Raw genomic sequence first — 23993 nt, forward strand, 5'->3', positions numbered from 1 at the left:
AGTATATTAACTCAATATAATTATTATGATAATAAAACTTAAAAATGAAAGAAAAGATTCGAAATTGGAATCGAATTTCAAATAGTTGGTAGGGATTCAACTCGGAATCAAATCAAACTGAAAATGGAGGATTCGCACAGCCTTAAGTTAATAAACCTCATAACACTGAAATGCAAAGTTATATGTTGGAACCAAAACCTTATTCAAATCGTAAAAAAAAAAAGTAATCTCTGTACGTTTTAAATTCAATATAATGTCATTTCCGGAAAAAAAAAGGGTTGTACCAAAAAGCACGGAAAATAAAAATTATTTTAATTCGTTTTAGCTGTGAATGTCTTACTGAATAACTTTCAAACCACACATGGTCACTTATTATAAATAATTTTATTGCCAAAAAAAGCAAAAAATATTTATTTCATTACTATTTTGGTATGGTAAGTATCGCAAAACAGCTTTTATAAAAAATGAAAACCTTCTGTTTTAAAAACAACGCCTATTTCAAACGACGCATAGAACTACAACACACATTCAGCAAATGATTCATCACTCTCATAAAAAGTTTTTTTTTTTGTTCAGATAGTACCGATCTCATCAAATACAATTTATCACGGAAACAAATAGAGTTAATAAAAAAAAAGGAGGTTGTCTGTAAAGTCGGTTTACAGACGACAATTTTACGTGATAACGTCATAAGAAAAACATTGATGAAAAATTGCGTACTTTTTTAATTTTCAAATATTATTTACAGTTTTTTTGCAAATTTTAATTTAAAAATATTGTGTTTAAATATAATCACGAACAATTAGTTACAAAAGCCCGCCTCAACCTGTTCGATATATAGAAGATCTCCCTCGCACTGTGGTTGGCCGGTTCTCGCACGCTCGGCTCAGGCCGGAACATGGACAATTTTTTCAGTGCGCGCAGCCGGCGTTCATCGATTTACAAGACGTTATTACTAGTGGTGCACCGATGCGGATACCGACGAATCGTAATCGGCGATCACGGGTACTTTCCGATTAATCGTAATCGGTGATCATCTCAACGATTACTTTGCCGATTATCTACGTCCCGGCGTAAACAAGTAGGTTTTTACCGTGTAATATTTTGTTACGCATTTTAGGACGAAATACGGTAATATTTGTACATATTACAAAAGTTCATCTACCTCCGTCACATCATGATTACAGATATTTTGTTAAGTTTAATAAATCTCACCGCCTCGAACGATAAAAAAAATACATTGTTCCTGCACGTTTATTTACATTTCGTCTTTTGTTCTGTCTTTTGTTTAGAGAAAAAAGAAGACGGTGCACGGGAGCCCTGAAGCGAGAGCCGACTACTCACTCCTCCCTCTGGCGGTGCCGGCGCGACGGCACGGCCCTGCCGGAGCCCTCGTGGGCCACCTCGACGGGGGTGTCCAGGTACTCCTCGCGCAGCTCCCGGACCACGGAGCTGTTGAGGGCCGCCCGCCTGGCCCGCTCCGCCAGCCGCTGCTGCTTCTCCAGCCGGCTCTCGTCCCCGTCTGCCGCGACAACACCCGTTACCTCCGCTCCCTCCGGCGTCACAGCTTCCATTCATCTATTTGTATTCCACTGAGCCTTCTTTCGGCAGAAACCGTAAGGCTATGGAACATGTCATTTACATATTTACAGTTATAATCAGGGGCGCAACAACTAAATTTCCAAAGGGGGGGCAATATACCTTTTCATAAAGAATCATCGATCCCCCCTATTGAAGCGGGGGGGGGTCCCCCCGGGAAAATTTGAATTTCAAAGTGGAAAATGGTGCTATTTAAGCAGTTTTACTATCTAAAAATTGATTACACAGCACTTTCTTTGTCCCCGTTTGCCCCCACTTCAAGGTTTCAGAGGGGGGCAAAATACCCTTGCCCCCCCCCCCCCCCCCTGTTGTTGCGTCCCTGGTTATAATGTCATTTACATATTTACAGTTATACATGTACAGTAAAACCTCGTATTTACGTTCTCGTTATTTACGTTTTCCCGCAAATAACGTCATTTTATGTAGGTTCGTTTTATTGTACATTAACTTTCGTGTTGCATTTTCCCTGAAATTACACCGCTACGTAACCAAAAAACCCGGAATGTACGTTTCAAAACACGGTAAAAATGTAAATACTCGTCACGTTAGTCATAGATGTGAAAAGTTTGAAGTAGTTCGCCTATTGTCTGTAACCTTTCGTTTTGATGTATCGACAAGTTCTATGGTGCCTCTCCTCTACTAACGTTTTAATCTTTGCTGCCATAGAGAACTTTCGTAGCAGAACCACAAACGGTTTTATTTATGGTGTCATAGAGCACTCTCGTAGCAGAGCATAGTCCGAAGCGCTGAGCTATCGATACTACCGGAAAGCGCTCATACACAGTACGTATATTTAGTAGTGCTGCATTATGTACAGTACATATCTATGATGGCTTTCATTGTTTACATTAGTCAACGTCCGTTTTGGTTAGCACGTGTTTTTTTATCGTTCACAATATTATTTATGGCAAGATTTTGATTGAAGATGGATAGGTATAAAGTTCCACGAAATACTTTATCTATTGAAGATAAAATTAAAATTATTGAGAAGTTTGACAAGCATGTGGGTACCCGAGTGGTTTTGGCCAAGGAACTGAATATTCCTGTTAGTACTTTAATGTGTTGTAAACAACTATTGTTTGTCTTGTAGCACCAGTAAATGCTGATACATTTTTTTAAGCTAAAATTTAGCATTAACTGTCAATAAAAGTGCTTTCCCACAATTTACACTTTCCCGCAATTTACACTTTTTCCTTGGGGTTCCTTGAAAAGTGCAAATAAGGGGTTTTACTGTACATACAGTTTTCAAGGTTGCCCATATGATAGTTTGTAAAGGGGGGCAGAATTTGTAGGGGGAGGGGGTAAAGAATCACAAATGACAAAAAATGGCCAAAAATGGCCTTAAAGGACTCAAAATTTGCCCAAAATGCTCAAGAACATCTAATTTTTTTCTTTGCCACAGACCCACCCTGCCCACAGGTGTGGGCGCCCTTGACAGTTTTACATGTACAAAGTTTTACATACACATACACACATAGTTTTACATACACATAACTTTGATACATGCAACATACACATAAGCTTCACTTCGTAGGATTAATATGATTCCCAATATACAGTGGAACCTCATTATTACGAGTACGGGATACTACGAGACCTTACGTTGTTACGACAGTTTTGTGTTGCACTAAAATTAAACCGTAAGTACGAGTGATTTGAATGCCTTCTTAAAAATAAGGAAAAAAACACAGTCAGTTGAAAAAATAACGTGCACGCAATAAACACAGACAGCTGCGGACTGGGTCCTTAGCAGGTATAAGCCATGTGATCAGGGGGAGGAAGGACTGGTGACAAACAACATACACTCTCTCTCTTTCTCTCCCTCTCTCTTTCTCTTGATGGCACCAGTTGCTTCCCATCCTAAGTCGGCGGAGGGGTAAATTTAAAAATAGACCAGCTAACACCCTTCCTTCCTACCTTCGCTCTTTTTTTTCCCCCCCGCCGCTTCACATTCCTTCCCTCCACGACCATGAACGGCGCTGGTCTTTGTATCAGGCCATCTCATTCGCGATTAAATCAAAAACCGTTGTAGATACAAAAAATTCCATAGAGACACTTTCTATTCATAATTTAATTTGCTACAACTTTTAATCGACACGTTTTTTTCACTATAGTTAACCGTTTTCAAGTTACAGTGTTGGACGGTCCAGAATCTAACTTGACTTTAATTTTTTATATTCGGTTATTACGAGTACTCATTGTTACGAGAATTTTTGCCGCCGTTGTCAGCTCTCGTAGTAACGAGGTTCCACTGTATATGAACCGAAATTTACACTCAAAAAATTTTAATTTTAACTTTTTTTTTTTTTAAAAATGATTTATGTTTTGAAGTGTTGAATCCCCAAGTATAAAGCTTGTAAGGGGATCTAGAGGTGGATAATAAATTAAATAACTAAACAAATATAATGTACCTACTCCAGTTCTGTAGTAAAATATGCCTTGTAGTAACGAATATTTAAGTTTTCTGAAAGAAGAAAACAAAGTGGAACCCTGCAGCAGGATTTGAATGGATCTAGTTTCACAGTCAGATCTATTTGAGAAGAACCAGCTGTCCTCGGTAACTTAGGTTTTTGACGTGTACCGATTTTCAGTTTGACCCAGAAGTTGACCATGGTGGCCACTCACAGTCACCAAAAATATTCCCTGATTTTTTCCCTGATTTCCCTGATAAAAAATTCAAATTTTCCCTGATATTTACAATTACAAAAAAAAAAATACTTTTGACGAAGAAATATTATTTTATACGGAATTTTTTTTTCCGTTACCGTGCGGCACAAAGCCTCGTTTCCGTAATAAACTAGCGATGTTCCGTAATTCCGTGTTAAATCCGTAATAATTACGGAAAATCCGTAATGGTTGGCAGCTCTGCGGAAATATGCTAGACACAAAAAATTTCCGGTTATTAAAAAAAAATTCCCTGACATTTCCCTGATAATTCCCGATCAACGTGATTTCCCTGATAAGTCCCGGTTTCCCCGGTGAGTGGCCACCCTGTTGACCGAGCCGCGCACCCGACTCGGCTGCCGTCGCGACGCCGGGCGGGACGTACCGTAGTGGACCGCCGCTATCTTCGGCGGGACGTAGGCCCCGGTCCTCTCCTGCCTGGCCCCGTCCGGCTCGTCCTGCTCGCTGCTGCTCCCGCCGAGGTCCTCCCCGCCCAGCTGCGACACAACCGGCCAATCAGGACACGCAACACCACTATCATAACTTACAGTCACAGTACACTCCCGATCGTCCGCGAAGTTAACCCATTTGCATCCACTCACTTTAATGTAAGACATACCATGGAATCCATAAACTTTTTTATATATTACTATTATTAAAGTTATTTTCTATTTTCATTATATTTTTATTCTTTAAATAAAATTTTAAAAATAGTTTAATTTTCACGATAATATACCTTTGTTATAACTAGAGGCACTGGAAAATAGCGTTTATAATGGCTGTTCGTAGCATTTATATTTTGCCATATAGCATTTATATCGCTTTAATTTTAATTCTTCTCCCGGTTTAAGCGGATGTTGCAAGCTTTGCACATAAGTATGTTAGTGTCACTAACATAGAAATGGTGCGACTTGTATTCTCTGCACGTGAATGCACGGTAACACATTTTGTTTGTCTCACAATGGTAAAAAAAAAAAATTTAAGTATAGTTCTAACAGCATTGCACGCAAACGCGATACAGAAAACCGACTTTAATAACATTAATTTTATTGTGAATAGCAGGACAATATTATTACCGTTTGTTTTCGGGTTAGGAAATTAGGAAAACGCTAGGTACGTTCAACAAATGAGCGACAAAAGCTTAGAGCTACATTGCTGCCATATTTTTTTTCCCGTTAAAGTGCTAACGATTTTGACTGAAGTAGATTTTCGTAAAAATATTTTTGTAGTTGCCAAATATAAGCTGCGTGTGTTGTAAACATAAATAATGCATTTTTATATTTTAGTTGTTGTTATTTAACAGTAAATAATTTTATTGCTTGAGTTAATATCACGCACGCACGCACACGTTGGCAAACATGGCCGCTTCAATGTTTTCATTTTCTTTCCCGTGAAAATATTCATGCACGTAAATAAAGGTCTTTTTTTTTTAATCGTTTACATTTGTTTGGGTTGTACGTTACGTTTGCCGTTAACCAAGTTTCCGCGCAAGACTATGCGTATTTAAATTGGGTTTCGTGTTATTTACAAGATTCATAGATCGTGTTGATTGTTTACACAGGGTGGCTACCAAACTGTACAGAATAAATTCCCTGACTTTTCCAGGACAATCATTTTTATTCCCTGACCATGCCTAACAATCTCATCCATTTTTTTAAGAGTAAAACCTTCTTATTTTTACATATTATAACTAACTTATCAGATAATATACACAAATATATGTCAAAACAAAATCAGACAAACAATAATAGCTTTTAGAAATTAAAATTTTTCGATTATAGTGTATGTTAAGTGATGATGAACTTGCTAATATTTAGTGTTTTATATATAAGTACTAATGAACATACACATTCTTAAGCAATATAAGCAAACAATCTTACTTAAGAGTTTTTATTAGTTTTTCTATGTCTAATTGTAAGGTAACAAATTAAAAGAGTAATGGGTCTTTTTTCTTAATAATGTACGTAATTTTGTTGCCTGTAAATAATAACACATTTTTTGTTGATTATTTCTAAAACTTAAAAAAAATTAAAATTTGTATATTTATAAAACTGAATTTTATACACTTAAATAAACACATTTCATAAATAATATTTCTTTAACTAGCTATAAAATAAATCCTTTTATAAATTAAAATTTTTCGATTATATTATATGTTAAGTGAAGATTAAAAACAACTGTTACCTATATACGCCATTTTACCCAATTATGTAAATTATTGTTTTATTTACTCATTTGATGTATAATAACCCAAAAAAGAATAATAGTCTAGGCGTTCACAACACTGATCATTATAAAAAATAACTACTATAACATACAGAGATCGCCTGCAGTAGCGGTAGCAAAGCGAACGAACTATCTGTGACCTCGACCTGTCTTCTTTGAATTCGAGATGGGAGCGGACGAACTAAAAGAGCGACCTAGTTCGCACGTGTGTGCTTTTTTTTTTGTTCCTAGTTGTGTAGTGCTTCTTTACGTTTTACTTTTCAGATGTACTATTTATTTTATTTTGCTGTCCTCTTTGTGTAAACGTTTTTAATAGGAGCGCTTCCGGTCGCGAACTATTATGCGTAAGTCTAATGATTAGCTACTCTTAATATTTACCTTTCATTTTTCTTATCCTGTATTGGAATTCATTAAAAAAATGTTTTACTCCATAAAAAAATGGGCTAAAAATTTGAATATAACCGAATAAACACTTTAACTCATTAATCACCTTTACTCTTAGCTTTCGGCAACGGCAATATTCTTCCCAAGCCCACACGTTCATATCTGATCCCGCGCACATTTTTTCCCCCATCTTTGTCTACTACTTCTATTCTCTCCTTTGTATCTTCAGAACAAAGCCCGACTAGCTTACTAAATAATACTGAAAACATGTACACGCCACTATTCAAAACGTTTACACAAAGAGGACAGCAAAATAAAATAAATAGTACATCTGAAAAGTAAAACGTAGAGAAGCACTACACAACACGACTGGCAACAAACAAAAGCACTCACGTTTTCATCCCAAAACGTTCGTGTACTTGTACCACAGTTGCCAATAATATGAGAAACAAAAATAAAACTATCTCGGTCATCTCGGTGTACTATGAGCTATAAAACTAGTAAGCATAGAATAATTTGGTACACGTACCATGACTATGGTGGCAATACAATGCATGCGCGCGCACGCCAGCCAGCTGTTATCAGCAACGCAGACACAGCAGCGTTTTTCATGGACCCGCGACATCAAAAATGGCTTCATTAAAATGTCAAACTTCGCATAAAATATAGTATTCAGAATTTCAGTTAATAATTCGCTACATACAATTAACAAATTAACAAAGACTATAAATAATCTTAAGCTGTAAAATGCTGCAGCAGGAACTTTAGACAAGATTTAATTTTTTCCCTGACTATTTGAAAAATTTCCTGACTTTTCCATGACTTTTCCCTGCTGGAAAAATTCCCTGACTTTTCCCGGTTTTCCCGGTTGGTCGCCACCCTGTTACATGGCTCGCCATCGTCACCGTTTATTAGGTAATCTTCAAACACGGTAAGAAGATGCATAAAATAAAGAATGTTCTTTATTGTATGAGGTTAGGCCGTTAATAATAAGAAATGGTTTGTTTAAAAATATTAGGCAAACCTAAAATTTACTGGAAATTTTAATATTACTTGAAATTTTAATAATTACTTCTAAAAACGGGATTGTAGCGTTTATTTGTCGGTAAACCATTTTGTCGCTTTTATTTGCGCCTATATCGTTTTTACGATTTTCCAGTGCCACTAGTTATAACAATACTAGCTACTCTGGGGGGTTATTTTCATTCTAAAGGGATTTTTTCAAGTTTTTCAGGCAGATTAGCCATTTTGCGTACCAGTACGCCTATGGTGTTATCGGCTAGAAAAACAGCTGCGTACTAGTACGCTTGTAGATGCAAATGGGTTAAGTGGCAGGGCCACCGCGGATAGTGAAAATCGCGGATGATCAGAAAGAGAGTCGAAAATGGGAAACAAAAAAAGGAAACATTAATTTCAACTTAAAAAATCTAAAAAATTTATGATCAGTTAAAGTTACAATCAACAAAAAAAAATTTTTTTAATGATGCTAAAATTTTAGTATTTTACTAAATAATTAACATACAATACATTTCAGTAATGTTAAACACAAAAGTGCTCAACCGTACGACTAGAAACAAAAGTGCGACAGAGACAAAAATAGCAACGCGTGCCAGCCTACTGCGTGAGTTCCGAGAAGGCCTGTGGTGTTTTACTGTATACTGAACACAATACACTCGTCGGTAGAGTTCGAATTTGCTCACTTGTAATAAAATACAGATTTATATATGTGTGCTGTATTTTTTCGTAGCATGCGCGGATAATAGGGAGTTTACTGTATATTTTTACTTACTTTTTCCAATATTTCTATCTGAAAAAAAAATGCAGTTACATTAAAAAAAAAATATTCAACAATATATTCTGATAAATAAATATTAGAATTAATACAATTTAATATAATTAGTTCACAAATTTTTTAAGTTATTTAAAAAAAAATTCATAACTCGTGTTCCAAATAACACTGATATCAAAAAAAAATATATTATTCAGATTTCATACATTCTACATATATCTAATTTTTTTGTTTAATTAGGCTGGTTAACTCACTATTTCATAAGTTACCAAATTACTAACAAAAATGTATGTAGTTGACAAGGAGTCAATTTTATTCTCTTCGTCGCGCGTGAAGATACACTTCGGAACGTTGGTAACATGAATGTCACGGTTTGTCTCCGGGAATGACGCTCGAGGGGGCCCGGGGCACACACCTTGCTCGCCAGGTTCCCCGGGTCGGCGCGGAAGCTGCCCGGGTCGGTGGCGTCGGTGGCGCCCGTCACCGCCGTCTTCACCAGCTTGCCTATCTGGTACTTGAGCTTCTGGTCGATCGGCCGGATCTTCTCCAGAACCGTTCGGATCTCAACCAGACGGTCTGGAAGAAAAATATCTACAGCTCAGCGTTTACGAAACTAACACACAAATAACGAACAAGGACAAAATTTCACGGTGAAATGCGATCAAACCTGAAACGACATCCCAAAAGAATGTTGATACACCAAAAACCAGTTTATACACTCTAAAGCACCTAAATGTAACTAATATGATCGGATCACAACCAGACGGTCTGGAAAAACAATAGAGAGAATTTAAATATTTACAGCACAGCTTTGACAAAACTAATACGTACACAAATAGTGAATAAGGTCAAAATTTTATGGTGAAATGCGATCAAACCGAAACAACATCCAAAAAGCATGTTGATACACCAAAAACACCAAAATACCAGTTAATACACTTTACAGCCCCTAAATGTAAATATTATGATGGAATTTATCAGCATTTTTTAATCAAAACCTGCTATTAACACAAAAACATGTTTTTTTAAGATAGTAAATTTGATTAATATCATTTATAAAGCAGGAAGTTTCAAACATAATGTATGTATTAATAGATTGAAAAATTTTTTTTTAAATGTTTTGATCTTGCAACTGTCATTAAAAACTATATTTTTACATTACGGCATTGGTAAATTTTCCAAACACACGAAGACTCACCAATTTTTTAGTTCTGCCCAAATTCAGAAAAAAAAAACACAGAAATCTCCTGTTTTAAAAACAAAATAAGCCTAAATATAAAACCATAAAATAGTGTCCCTAATTAATTAAGTACAAACAATAGACTGGCTTGTATTAATGAAATGTCAGGCTACTGCTTTAAAATGCTTCCAATACAACAAAAAATTGCCCTTCAGACATTAAATACCACAATGGTCGTTTGTTGCAATAATTTTTGGTCATAAAATAATTTTAAGATGTTAATGAAAATGGCCAATGAACAGATACATCTGACTACCTGGTGTGTGATACATAATTAAAAATATTTACCTATGAATTTTTCTACAAATAAGAAAACCAGCTTAAAGTAAAAGAAAGTACCATAAAGGTAATTTATATTTAGTACATACGTTTTGTTAGAAACTTCCTGCTTTATAAATTACATTAATCAAATTTACTATCTTAAAAAACATGTTTTTGTGATTTACACACACACCTATGTGTGTGTGTGTGTGTATGTGTGTATGTATGTATGTATGTGTGATTTATATATATATATAAGAACGACATTGATCAACTCTGACACCATTTGACCGATCGCCATGAAAGATGGCACATCAAAGTTTTTTTTCACGGAAATGGTTATCCATTTTTTTGTAACTCGCCACTAGACGGCGCTAACGCACATCAACTTCTAAACCGTTCAACCGATCGCCAGAGGTAAACAGAAACTCGTAGGTCACAGACATGCAAACATCAATTGTGTGTCATTCCTCTATGTCCACCGCACTGACACGTAGCGCTATCCATCGTGCTTTAACTCGCGGACAATGTATCACCCTGTGTTCAGCCCGGGCAACGCCGGGTACTGCAGCTAGTATCATCCTTGAACTGAGCAGCCAGGAGTGTTACCTATGGCGGGGTCTCCTTCAATCTTCTCCCCCGAGCACTTCCTCAGCACCACGTACGTCAAGTTGATGAGGTAGCTCAGCAGCATGTGGTACTTCATTTCCAGGAAACTAAGACCCTGGAACAAAGGCGAAGCAAGAGCATTTTTACTGCAAACTAATACATTGTTTTCGTGAAAATTGCCGTGAAACATTACTGATACGTAGAGACCTGCAAAATTCGCGGATTCATTGACCTCTAGGATAGACTCCACAGTCCTTTAAATACTCGCGGAAATGACACCTATTCATTGGCTACTGACGCGTGAGACGTCTCAACTAGGCTGTCCGTAACTCGGCACTTTCTTGGTTTAGTGTTTCCCATTGGCTCACAGTTCCCTGGATAAAATGTGGGCCAATCACAGATGCGGTACGAAGGTATAGTTGTTTTGATGCTAGCTTATCGCGAAATGAATCCGTGAATTTTGCATGTCTCTACTGATACGTTAAAATCGTTATTGAAATTCTGATCGTTCATAATTTTGATAATTTTTATGTTTATCAATTTATTGTAATTTTAATCAAATTACTAATAAATATAAAAGAAAAGGCTGGGATTGTTGCTGATTTCTAGCAGCATTCCAGTCCTCTGTCGCTGAGGTGCTAGCGACTTGTGCTGATGTGGTCAACGTTGCGTCCCAGACGGGACTCATCTGTGGGAATAGCAGGTCAGGACCAATCGTAGTGCAAAACTGACAGCAACTCAGTACAAGTGATAAAAGTGAAACTTCTTCGGCAGTTCAAACCTCGACTCGTGAGTATATCTTAAGGGGTAAAATGGCAGAGAGGAAGAGAGAGAGACAGAACATCATTTTCTAAAAAAAAACTTAACAGTACTAACAGAAATTAGGGAAAGTATTTAAAGGATCAAAATGAAAACATTGTGGCCACAATTTCAGTTAGATTTCTTTTTATTTATTTCCCCAAAATTAACACTAATGTAAGGTAACTAAAATATGAAATGTACGTAAGCAACTGTTCATACGTTGTTTACAATATTTTATAAATAGCTAACCTAATTGAACATTTACACAAATCTAGAGTATTTTAAATGTCATTAACATAACCTACAAAATCATAAAACTGTGAATTATTGGTAAACTACTTAAAATATTGACGTGCCATTTTACACAATGATTAGAAACAAGATAACAGCACAGAAATTTTCAGCATCTCCTTTTCCAAGTATTTAAGAATTCTAAGTTTTATTTTTTTTTATTAGAAACTTGATTAAAATTAAAATAAATTAATAAACATAAAATTAACCAAATTATTAATAACTTCAAAATAAATGTACAGGATATATCAATAATTATTGATTATCAATAACGATTTTTCCGCATCAGAAACCTTTCACAACAATTTTCATGAAAATTCATGAAATAAAATTTTAAAAAACATGCCTTTTTACCCCAAGGAGAATATTGCACGAGGGATGGGAGGTGACACCTAACATTGAGCCTACAGAATGATTTAAAACAGTACAAACTAAACGCGTGCATAAAAGCTGGTTGACAGAAGGGTGTGGTGAAGTGAAAGTTGTGGATACAGATGCCATACGCGGGAATGTGTGTACAATGGCCCGCACGTGCTTTAGAATTTAAGTTCCGCACGCCCGTGCACACTAGAAAAAAAGTTAAATACAGATCTTTACGATATAATACAGTTGAAGACTGAATTTTGTCGGATGGACCTTAAGACAACAGTTTAAAAATACTTTTTTGGATACGTGTAACACTCATTAGGTGCTTGTTCTGCAGTGAGCAGCTAAATTACCGCTAAATATAGCACCTTCTTTCGCTCTGTCTCTCTCTCTCTATCCAAGTGCTAGCAAGCCGAAATAAAAAAATATATATAAATAGAATGCATTTATATGGCAAGGTGTACACTTACTCTTGTTTTAAACTTTCTTGCTCTTTGATACACAGAAAGAGATGTTCGGATGTACCTACCATTTCTGTTAGTTTTAAGTCAGCAGCCGATTTGCACATTACCCATCCAAACTCCTACATGACAATCATAAACTATTACACCAGTATACACAGTCATATATTTAGTACATGACTGATTATCGTTAATTCTAAATGTCCCAATCATAAACTGCACGCTGCATTGGTATTTTTGGTGGTTGTGTCCGACTTGTAAATGAGAGATGCACAAATAAGATGCACCAAATATTACACGTGCAGTCGAAAATAAAGAGCTGTTACGTAATGATATCATGACAACAGTCAATATCAGTAAACATCTACTAAAAATTGACAAGTGCAAGTCACACTTTTGAACATAAGTTTAAGTACCAGACATATGAGAATTATCATTTTTTTTCCTAATTATGAGTTAGTTGGCCTAATGTGTTTCAGCCATAACATCAAAAAATATTTTAATGAAACATGTTTGAACAATTTAACATACGAGCAAGAGACGGTCAATTTTAAGCAGGCCCGCCAGGAATAAACTGTTTTTTTTTTTTAACTTGAAAACGTTTATTTCGGTAGCCATATGTTAATTTAAAATAAAGATTTTTTTTTCACTTTTAACAGATTCAAACAAAAAATAATTCCCTTTTTAATTAGTTTTGTTTAAAACACTTTGCTATATTTAGGTAACAGCCTAGTAAAATACAGTATGTAAAATAGGTATTTGTGTTGTGACATTTTTTTCTCAGTGAACAATATCGACAGTTAAGTGAAATTTTCATTTTCAATAAAAATTTATTTGCTTTTCATTGTTTTTTGCCCGTTCAAAATGAGAAGATCCATAGCTAGTATCCATAGCTCGTAACTTTAGCTCCCATCTTTATTATAATATCCCATTATCTCGAATACCTTGTGACATAAAACCAAGCACTAGTCATGTAGGGTCTTCGTAACTGCAAGTCCTGTACAGGAAAATGTGAAACATTGTGCGACTTTTTTTTTAATAGGAAGTCCCATTTACAAGAAATCATTTACTAGTTGACACATTGTTATAAATTGCAGTAGTCTAAATGTAACAAAATCTAAGGCATCTTTTTGTATACGGAACATCCTTACGTAAGAAAGAAAACGTAAATCTTTCAATGACGGTGTGCAGGGATGAAATGTGTAGTAATGCAAAGATTTTAATTATTTTTACAGCCGGAAGGGTAAACTAAGGCGATGACTCATCAGTGTGATGAAATGTGCAACGTTCAGGAGTAGGGGGCACTCAAATCACGAAGTGGCTCAGGATTGGGGCGATCGATGGCTGGAGAAGGTGTGGGAGCTCAAATGTTGGTAACTTCACAACGGTGACTGTGAAAGAAATGGGGAAATATGAGCCTTGAGCATTTAGCGTTGGTGAAGTGACGCTACGGGTCTGCATTTATCTTCATGCTGAAAACCCAAAAAAAATGTTTTCTCTCTTTAAAATTTTGAATTCAATTATAAATGTGACAATTTCTAGACATGAACCCATGGAGAGCAGGGGGTGGGGGATAAGTGGATTCAAACTTAACCCACTAGAGCTTCTTACAAGATTCACACGAGCAAGCCTTCTAGAAGGCCCGAGCCGCTTCAAGTTAGAGGAGCAAACCATTTTAACGCAACTCATCAAAGTCCGCGAAGATTATCTTTTATCATCTTCAATCAAGTCCAGCAAAAAAAAATCTGATTCCGATCAATGGCAGTGACTGCCCCCCCCCCCAGGGCATGCAACAACATACATGCATAAAGTCAAATCTACAAGAGTTAGGGTGGCCACTCTTCTGGGATAGTAAAATTCCTGGTTTTTTCCAGGTTTTTTCAAGGGTGGTTTTAATCAATATTTGCATACAATTTGCATTTTTGTTACACAAAGCACATACAAAACTAGTGCTACCAACATGCCGTGCGAGAAATTATTACAACCGTACGACAATATTTTCAGCCAAAATGCTGTTGCTTTTGAATACAGAAACATAATAAGTATGGAAGTCTGAATTGTTAACGGTTTCTTACATACTACAAAAGTTTTTAAATGCAATATGAACAAATTAACTTTCACAAAATATAGCTCACGAGCATACTGTCGTGCTTTGACGGGTGGTGAACATGCTCACGTTCAAGTTTCTCCATCATAGGCTTTTAACAGCCGTATGTTATTGCGATAGTTACATCATAAAAAAAAATTCCCGGTTCTAATAAAAATTCCTGGTTGATTCCAGGTATTCCTGGTTTTTTTTAAGAAATCCTGGCTATTTCCCGCATTTCCCGATTTCCGGGTTGGCTGGCCACCCTGAGAGTCGTAGCAGACCCCAATTACTGCACTTGACGTATTACTAATCCACAAACACCAAAATTTACATTACATTCCCTGCGCGTGAGCCCGCTTACAACAAATATCCCACATGTGTACCTAACAGGCATCACGCAACACACGGGAAAGTGCGAATGCCACCTTCAAAAAAATTATGGCAATCAACAGAAACGTTTTGTGGCGAGCATACAGGGACAAAGTCTTTATTCGCACGCCCTGACCAAAAACACTACGCACGAATATGAATTCCTTGTGTATTTTACTCTAATCAGCCCAGAAAATGTGCATACGACATGTGCTGATGAACAAAAGAACCTCGTGCAAACGAACTAGGCTCGTCTGTTAAGCAAGGGCACTGCTCTTAAGCGGCTGCAACCCAAACATTGACAGGAATTACAACGACAACTCGTTACATGCTGGCACCAAAGTAACAAGACAAGTTCCATAACACACTTGGTGCTGAATAGCCGTTGTACATCTGAAATATAAAACCATACACGTACAAGGGCAAGGTGTTACATTTCACTTTACAAATAATTTAGTATATCAAAAATGCTTTAAGTTTCAATAATGATATACAGAAAATTCTGACCTGGACTAGTAACTGTTTTTCTTTGTTCTCGAACAAAATTCAACTGTGACCAGTGTTTCAAATATCCTGCTCCAAGTGTGCGCAAAGCTGTACCAGTAAGGCCGGGTTTATAGAAAACGCAAGAACGCAGAAACGCAAGAACGCAGGACGCGACAACCGCAAGAAATTCACAGTCGTTTATAAAAAACGCAAGGACGCCGGCCATCGCTAACGTCAAAAAATAAAATTTCAGTAATAAGTCATGATTATTTTTAAAAATTTTGTTGTACCTATCGTACAGGCAGGAAAATTTTTGGATAAGCTGAACAAGAAATTCATCAGCTTCCTCCATTGCGCTGTATTCACTAGAAGAATGCCAGCCCAAAACATAAATAAACACAAGCGTAACGATTACAATCGCAGAGCCTTCTATATGTATTACATGACAGTTTCAGTTTTTCACATACTAAAGCAACCCGTATAGAAGGCCGAAACGCAAGGAGAAAACGCAAGAAGTAGAAAGTTGAACAACTTCTGCGTTGCGTTCTTGCGTTATTGCGTGTCTTGCGTTTTTTATAAACGTGCTGGTAGAAGAGTTAAGGTTGGACTTTTACCGTAGTTGCGTTTCTTGCGTTTCTGCGTTCTTGCGTTTTCTATAAACCCGGCCTAAAGGGAAGTGCAGAGCTTCTGCAAACTAGCCAACTGAACAGAACAAACCCCAATGATGTCTCTCTTTTTTTTTTTTTTTAAAGAAAGCATAAAACGGACTCCTTCATTTGCATTCCACATAAAACCACAACGCTACGTATGAATAATAGAAATTTATCAACATAATTTTCAATTTGTCCAAATTTTTCTAAAATAATTTATAGATTCTAGATTACATAAAAACCATTCATTTTAGATAAATCGAGGTAAATAAATAAACGCTGGGAGGACATCTGCCGTGTTCTGCTAGTACTTTATAAATTTACATATTCTATTGTCAATTACTTAAATATCAGCTGAAATTTGCAGAAAAATAACACAATAGTGTTTGTTTACATAAAAAAAATTAAAACTCATCTCAACCTAAAGTCTACATGGAAGTCATGGGGATCACCAATTGGTTTATCATTAATTGTATCAGGCACCCCTGCATGGTGGTTGGTTGTTGGTTCAGATGTTACGAAGAGCCCCAGATCCAATCAAAGTAAGCTTTCCACAAGCACAACACTGTATTAATAACATAAATCCGTAGGGGCAAGCACATTTCGGGAAAAGATTCTAAGAGTAGCTGAAAGTTAAAACACTGTAGCACCGCCTGTGTTTCGTGATTGGGTGAGTTTCTTTCAGGCGCATGTCAATTGTAACAGCACCTATCACAGTAATTCAGTGCGGAAGAAAACGTGTCCTGAGTGGCTCGGTCAGACAAGGCAACGACTTCTCTCGCAGACGGCCGCCAATCACAAGGAAGAAACCGTTGCTACGGGTATACTTTGTTGCAGTCTAATAGGCGTTCACATTTTTTCGCGAAAAATGCCTGCCCCTATAAATCCGCTCATCACCGACCGACTCTGCTAACACTGCAAGAATTCTGTTTTCAAGCGCTTACAGTGCAACACTTTCATCGCTCTTTGCTAACCTGTTCCTCCTAGCATTGCTGATGAGTCCGTGGTGCAATTGTAACAAGCACGGGGGCATAGTCTCATGTTTTGACGAGGCCGATAGTTTCCACATTCTTCAGTGATAAAGTAAGAGAGTCGTAACTTAAGTTTGCCACCTTTTGGCCGCATTTCCTGTTTGATATGCAAATGTGAATCTACCAACCACTGTTGTGTCAATTTCCCATGATCATGAATAGTTGTTAAGGCACATTTTAGTCATAGTATGCTAATGCTGTTGTGCACTCTATTCAAATCATTCAAATTACAATGCCAATATCGTTGCCATCCTAGCGTATACTGAAACGAATCCACAGCAAGGAAGATTATTGATTGACCAGAGACATTTAACACACAATTTGGTTTTTTTTCAAGAGATTTTTAATTAATTTTTTTTTTATCTTTTATATATCAGAAATAATTATAATTTGCACAACATTTAAAAAACTAGAAATTTAATAAATATTTTGTGTATATTAAATTTAAGTATTTGTTATTTTAATCAGTTTTCAACGGCCACCTTAGGCACCTTACAACTGACTGGTTATACATAAAAGTTGAACATTATGTAATTTAATCTAACTATCTGTAATAATAATTTACACAAGCACTGCATTAGTATTAACTTATGCTTAGTACTACCTTACTGCTAAATCCGTGATGTGTTTTCGCTCAATCAGCATCTCTAACATCTGTCATCATTTGAGAACTTCATTTAATATGTAAGAAAATTTGTGTATTCACGAGATTGTGCCCGAAAATTATTTTCTTTTGTGTACCTTGTTCACACTATTAAGTTAAGCTATTAACCTGCATTTAATTTTTCAATTACTGTTTTATGGATTTTATTCTGTAAATACTATAGTTTTTCCCCCCTCATAATTACACACTACCTAACTACTACAGATGGATTAACATTTTAAAAGTTAAAACAACATAAATAAACAAAGGCATGGGGTTAAGTTAATGACTGTTGTAGCCATGCCGCTGTGCTAGTAATATGTTGTGTTGCTATAACTATCTATGAGTTGACACTATTTTGAGCTTGACCGGGCCTTAATTAAGTTCTAGTTTCCTCGACTGTATTGCTTGGATGCTAGCAAGTCGGGACATTTACTTTCTCTGTTGATATTTCTCCTCTCTTGACTCGCTCCAACATGCTGTCAACAAGATCGGTGACTTGATGAACACTGTCGTTCATTTCCTTGAGGAGTTCAAATGCACGAGGCAAATCTTGCGGGATTATCTCTTCCAAAGCCTAAAACACCAAAAAGAATATTTTAAAAATATACAACGCAAAAAAAAAAAAAAAAAACACGTAATTCATGCGCAACATGTGGAATAGTTACATGTTTTTCTGATTATATCCAACTTATTTACAAACAAAAAAAGCACTGCCATTCGAGCCATTTTATCGTTCAAGAAAACATTCACCACTTTTATTACTACAAACTCTACTTTCATGAAAGTAAATCCTATCATTACAGCATACCTGAACCATGATTAAATGAATAACAACTACATCACAAAAATAACGGTAACATAGTTATAAATTGAATGTTTCAAAGGTTTTATTTTCCACGTGGGAACTGGTAAGCAGAAAAAGAAGCCATTTTTTTTTTTACTTCCCACATTCGTATACGAAATTACGAATAGACTAAATGAAAGGAGTTAAAAACATCAGCCCAACAAAACCTTAAATTAAATATACAGCATAATAATGATGCTAAAAACTCATACTACATCTTATATAGTCAATATTAGAAGAGTTATTTGATTTTGAGGTAAAAAAATTAAAGTTAAAAAAGGTTTTTTATTGCAAGGTTTCCATTCTGTAAACCATAGAGTAAATAAAGTACTCTGTAAACTACAATAAAAAAATAACAAACCTAAAAAAAGTAAACTTCATAGACTAACTATGAATATAGACTGCACATAACAATTTAGTCATTTTTTAAAATTAGGTAACATTTGCTTTATTTTAAAAGTAAACAAATTATTTGTTTAAAATAAAAGGAAAATAGTTGACATCTATGTAAACAGAAAAAGGTAATCTCACGCATAATATAATTATGTAATTTTTCTACCAACACCTCTACAAACGACAGTATTTTTACAGGCATCAAGTTAAACTCTACTTCATTACTGGAATTGTTTTATTTTTACGAGCATAGGACTAACTTCAGTTATCTTAAGAGTCTACATGGATCTCAGTAAACCGTAGGCTACCCTGTCCCTTGCAGGATAACTAAGTGAAGTTGATGTGGTTCCTGTATTAAGCAATGTAGTTTAGAGATAAGGAGAATGTTGTTGAACGCCAGCCGACGTACTTAATAAATTAATTGCGCACCAGCTCACAGTTGATAAAGTAAAAGGCTTCTCGGGGTGAAAACAGGTTCCACCTTCTAGGCTTCGATTACCACGTTGTGCTATGGTCTTAACCCCACCTGTAAGCCTTCAGGATGCCATTCTCTGAATAAGATAACCGATATTGAGATTTAGTACACTATTTATTGATTAAACCAATGCCTGACTCACATCTCAATGCTGCCATCATAATCTTCAGCACAGCAAAAGTAAAGATTAAACACACAGGAAAAAAACACTCTTAAGATTACACTGAAAATTAACGCATATTTCCAAAGTTACTGAAAGACAATTAATGATTTTCTTAGTCATTGAGATACCATTTACAGGCTGAATACGCACTCCTAGGAAGCTAACACTGTGGATTATTCCTGCAGTGTGACCGTTTCCAGTGCGGACCAAGGCTAGACTGTCGCACCAGAATGTCAACCTCTTCACTACTGCTTGCTAGCCTTGCGTGTCAAAACGTGGTTTTTACGCTGCAGGGACTAACATGCGAGCCATCTGACCACTCGGCCACCATGTTCCTGCCATATGCGAGCCATCTGACCACTCAGTCACCATGTTCCTGCCATAGGCGAGCCATCTGACCTCTCGGTCACAATGTTCCTGCCGTAGGCGAGCCATCTGACATCTCGATCACCATGTTCCTGCCGTAGGCAAGCCATCTGACCTCTCGGTCACCATGTTCCTGCCATAGGCGAGCCATCTGACCTCTCGACCACCATGTTCCTGCCATAGGCGAGCCATTTGACCACTTCGCCACCATGTTCCTGCCATAGGAGAGCCATCTGACCACTCGGCCATGTTCCTGCCATAGGCGAGCCATCTGACCACTCGGTCACTATGTTCCAGCCATAGGCGAGCCATCTGACCACTCGGTCACTATGTTCCAGCCATAGGCAAGCCATCTGACCACTTGGTCACCATGTTCCTGCCATAGGCGAGCCATCTGACTACTCGGTCACCATGTTCCTGCCATAGGCGAGCCATCTGACCTCTCGACCACCATGTTCCTGCCATAGGCGAGCCATCTGACCACTCTGTCACCATGTTCCTGCCATAGGCGAGCCATCTGACCACTCGGTCACTATGTTCCTGCCATAGGCGAGCCATCTGACCCATAGGCGTGCGCACGGTAGGTGCCACAGGTGCCTTGGCACCACCATTAGGGTTAACGTTGTTTTGTTTTTTAGAATCAGAAATAATACATATGCCGCCGCCCGTCTCTCTGTGGGAGCTGAGGGGGAATATCTAGCGGGTTGCAGTGACGTGTATGTGGATTGAATGTCCGGTGGGCGCCAGGCTAGCCTGAACTAGACCATGAGATGAATCGTGGGTTCTTTCTGCCCCAGCGTGGTCCGCTAGATAAGTCGGCTTACGATGACGACGAACTTACTGTGTTGGTGCTGGATACGCCCTAAGCAATATAGGGGGTTGCATGCCTGGCTGATGGGATTACAAGAACACTGAAATTACACACGGGGACGTTTCTGAGTAACTTTATTAGTCGTTACTCACGAATGACAAGTTACGTTGGTACACGGTACAAGTTCCGGGTTACCCAATGAAAACACTAATTAATTATTACGCTACGATCTAACTCCGCGGCAGTCTTGCGGGTTAAAAGTTCACTGGAGGCGGCCAGTGCCGTATGTTACCATGGGGGGTCGCGTGATGGCGTTACGAAGCTTGGCGTTACAAATTATTCGCTCGTGATACCGGCAGGCATTTGCACGACATGTTAATTAAAAAGTTCACTGGAGACGGCCAGTACCGCAAGTGGAGCCAGTGGCGCAGTTGCACTCGATGCTCTTTAAGCCGGTCGGGATAGTCCCGGATCCGCGGAAAAAGGGCTCGGGGACACGTGGGCAGCTAATAAAAGGAAGTTTTGGGGTAATTACTCACATGGCAGAATGAGTGATCGTTGAATTCAAAGATGATGGCCGCTCACGGAACGTTAGTTGCGCCCCGGGCCTGAGCTTGGAGAAGACTGCCGGAAGATGGCCGCCGCGCGGGGTAGCTTCCGGGCTACCCCCACCACCCCGCGCCGCGCGCCAAGACACTTATATCACCTTACAACTATAAGTTTAAGTAAAAAAATCGTTCCAGGTACTTAATTACAAATTAGTATCTGGAAACTAATTGCTGAGGGCTTGATATATGACAAACTAGCAAGTAACTGTTTGAAAATATAAGTCAGTGGACGACTGTTGTTTACACGTAATTACACTGATGCGCATTGATTAACTAAGTAATTAAAGTGTTGGTGGTGATTGAAATTAACGGGACTGATCATTGTACTTATATTATGTTTATAAGTTATGCATCGAATTAGGTCCCGTGGCGGAGCTCTCACTTGACTCGTCCGGGGTTTGGAGAGGATGCGCTCCGAAAGGGCAACCTGCCACTGATCGGGTGAAACCGGCTTAAGGGTAGCGTCGGTACGACGTCAAACGCCCCCCCCTAGAGAAGCCCGGTTTTGCCGATTAGTCTCCGACGTCACTTGGTATCTTCAGCCAAATACAGCACTTGAACGTGTGCTGCATAGATATGGCGGCGCATGGGGACGCCGCCCCAATCCCTGCGATGTCAGCTGGGCCGGGAGGCGGCGTCGCGATGAACGAAGCGTTGGCGCACGGGGACGCTGCCTCAGTCCCTGCGAAGGCAGCGGGGCCGGGAGGCAACATCGCGGCGCATGGGGACGCCGCCCCAATCCCTGCGATGTCAGCTGGGCCGGGAGGCGGCGTCGCGATGAACGAAGCGGTGGCGCACGGGGACGCTGCCTCAGTCCCTGCGAAGGCAGCGGGGCCGGGAGGCAGCATCGCGGCGCATGGGGACGCCGCCCCAATCCCTGCGATGTCAGCTGGGCCGGGAGGCGGCGTCGCGATGAACGAAGCGTTGGCGCACGGGGACGCTGCCTCAGTCCCTGCGAAGGCAGCGGGGCCGGGAGGCAGCATCGCGGCGCATGGGGACGCCGCCCCAATCCCTGCGATGTCAGCTGGGCCGGGAGGCGGCGTCGCGATGAACGAAGCGGTGGCGCACGGGGACGCTGCCTCAGTCCCTGCGAAGGCAGCGGGGCCGGGAGGCAGCATCGCGGCGCATGGGGACGCCGCCCCAATCCCTGCGATGTCAGCTGGGCCGGGAGGCGGCGTCGCGATGAACGAAGCGTTGGCGCACGGGGACGCTGCCTCAGTCCCTGCGAAGGCAGCGGGGCCGGGAGGCAGCATCGCGGCGCATGGGGACGCCGCCCCAATCCCTGCGATGTCAGCTGGGCCGGGAGGCGGCGTCGCGATGAACGAAGCGGTGGCGCACGGGGACGCTGCCTCAGTCCCTGCGAAGGCAGCGGGGCCGGGAGGCAGCATCGCGGCGCATGGGGACGCCGCCCCAATCCCTGCGATGTCAGCTGGGCCGGGAGGCGGCGTCGCGATGAACGAAGCGGTGGCGCACGGGGACGCTGCCTCAGTCCCTGCGAAGGCAGCGGGGCCGGGAGGCAGCATCGCGGCGCATGGGGACGCCGCCCCAATCCCTGCGATGTCAGCTGGGCCGGGAGGCGGCGTCGCGACGCACGGCTCGCTGTCGTCTAGCACATAGTCCTGGAGCCACGTCGGCGGGTGGCGCTCCCGTCGTGGCCTTCCCGTAGCAATGCTTAGTGGCTCGTCTGGTTCCGTGATGACGGGGTTCGCGTCGGACATGTTCCCGTCAAGGTCCCTGAGCTCCGACGGCGTCGCCTCCGTAATTCGACACTGGCCTGACCAATCCCGGTCCGTTCCCCCTTGTAGGGCCACGTCGTGGGCGATGGAGCTCTCCCGGTTTGGGGAGTGTTCACGTCCGGCGGGTTCGCTGCGGGGCGACGCGACAGTGGCTGCCGGGTCGGGCGGCGGCGTTGCGGCGCCTGGCTCGCCGTCGTCGAGCACATAGTCCTGGAGCCACGTCGGAGGGTGGCGCTCCCGTCGTGGCCTATTCGTGCTCCGGCTGGAATCCCCGTCGGGGCCCATGAAGACCGTGGCCGGGTCGGATGGGGGGGTCCCGGGCGTTGGCGTCCCGGGGCCGGACGTGCCGAGCCGATTGTCCGTGCTGGTTCCCGGGCCGTCGCTTGGGCGTGTCACGCGGACTTCGCCTGTGGGACTCGTCATATTCCCGTCGGGGGCGCGGTCGGGGACACAGCCCCGACGCCGAGCAGGGCGGCGTCGTCTTCGGCGGGGGCGGTCTACTCTCTCGCCAGGCGACCCCTCGCCCCTCTGAGACGCGGGCCCAGCTCCGTGGCCTTCTTCGCCTGCCGTCGTGGGGGCGAAGCAGAGCCTCTTGGGGCGCGTGGTGCCCCGTTGAGCCCCTTGAGGGGTAACGG

General features: G+C 40.2%; 1 protein-coding gene across 1 annotated transcript in view; it reads right to left on the bottom strand.

Moving 5' to 3' along the window:
- The window catches only part of LOC134540985 (neuroguidin), a 36152-nt gene extending 17096 nt beyond the window's left edge, over nt 1-19056 (bottom strand). The window contains exons 1-6 of the mRNA XM_063384095.1: nt 18771-19056; nt 18396-18536; nt 10773-10887; nt 9078-9238; nt 4649-4760; nt 1345-1522 (exon numbers count right to left, since the gene is read on the bottom strand). Coding sequence (XP_063240165.1) covers nt 1345-1522; nt 4649-4760; nt 9078-9238; nt 10773-10887; nt 18396-18536; nt 18771-18779 — 716 coding nt within the window. The 5' untranslated portion in view covers nt 18780-19056. The remainder of the gene's footprint in view (nt 1-1344; nt 1523-4648; nt 4761-9077; nt 9239-10772; nt 10888-18395; nt 18537-18770) is intronic.
- Nucleotides 19057-23993: the final 4937 nt, after the last annotated feature.

Source organism: Bacillus rossius, chromosome 17, assembly GCF_032445375.1.
Source record: "Bacillus rossius redtenbacheri isolate Brsri chromosome 17, Brsri_v3, whole genome shotgun sequence".
Lineage (NCBI taxonomy): Eukaryota > Metazoa > Arthropoda > Insecta > Phasmatodea > Bacillidae > Bacillus > Bacillus rossius.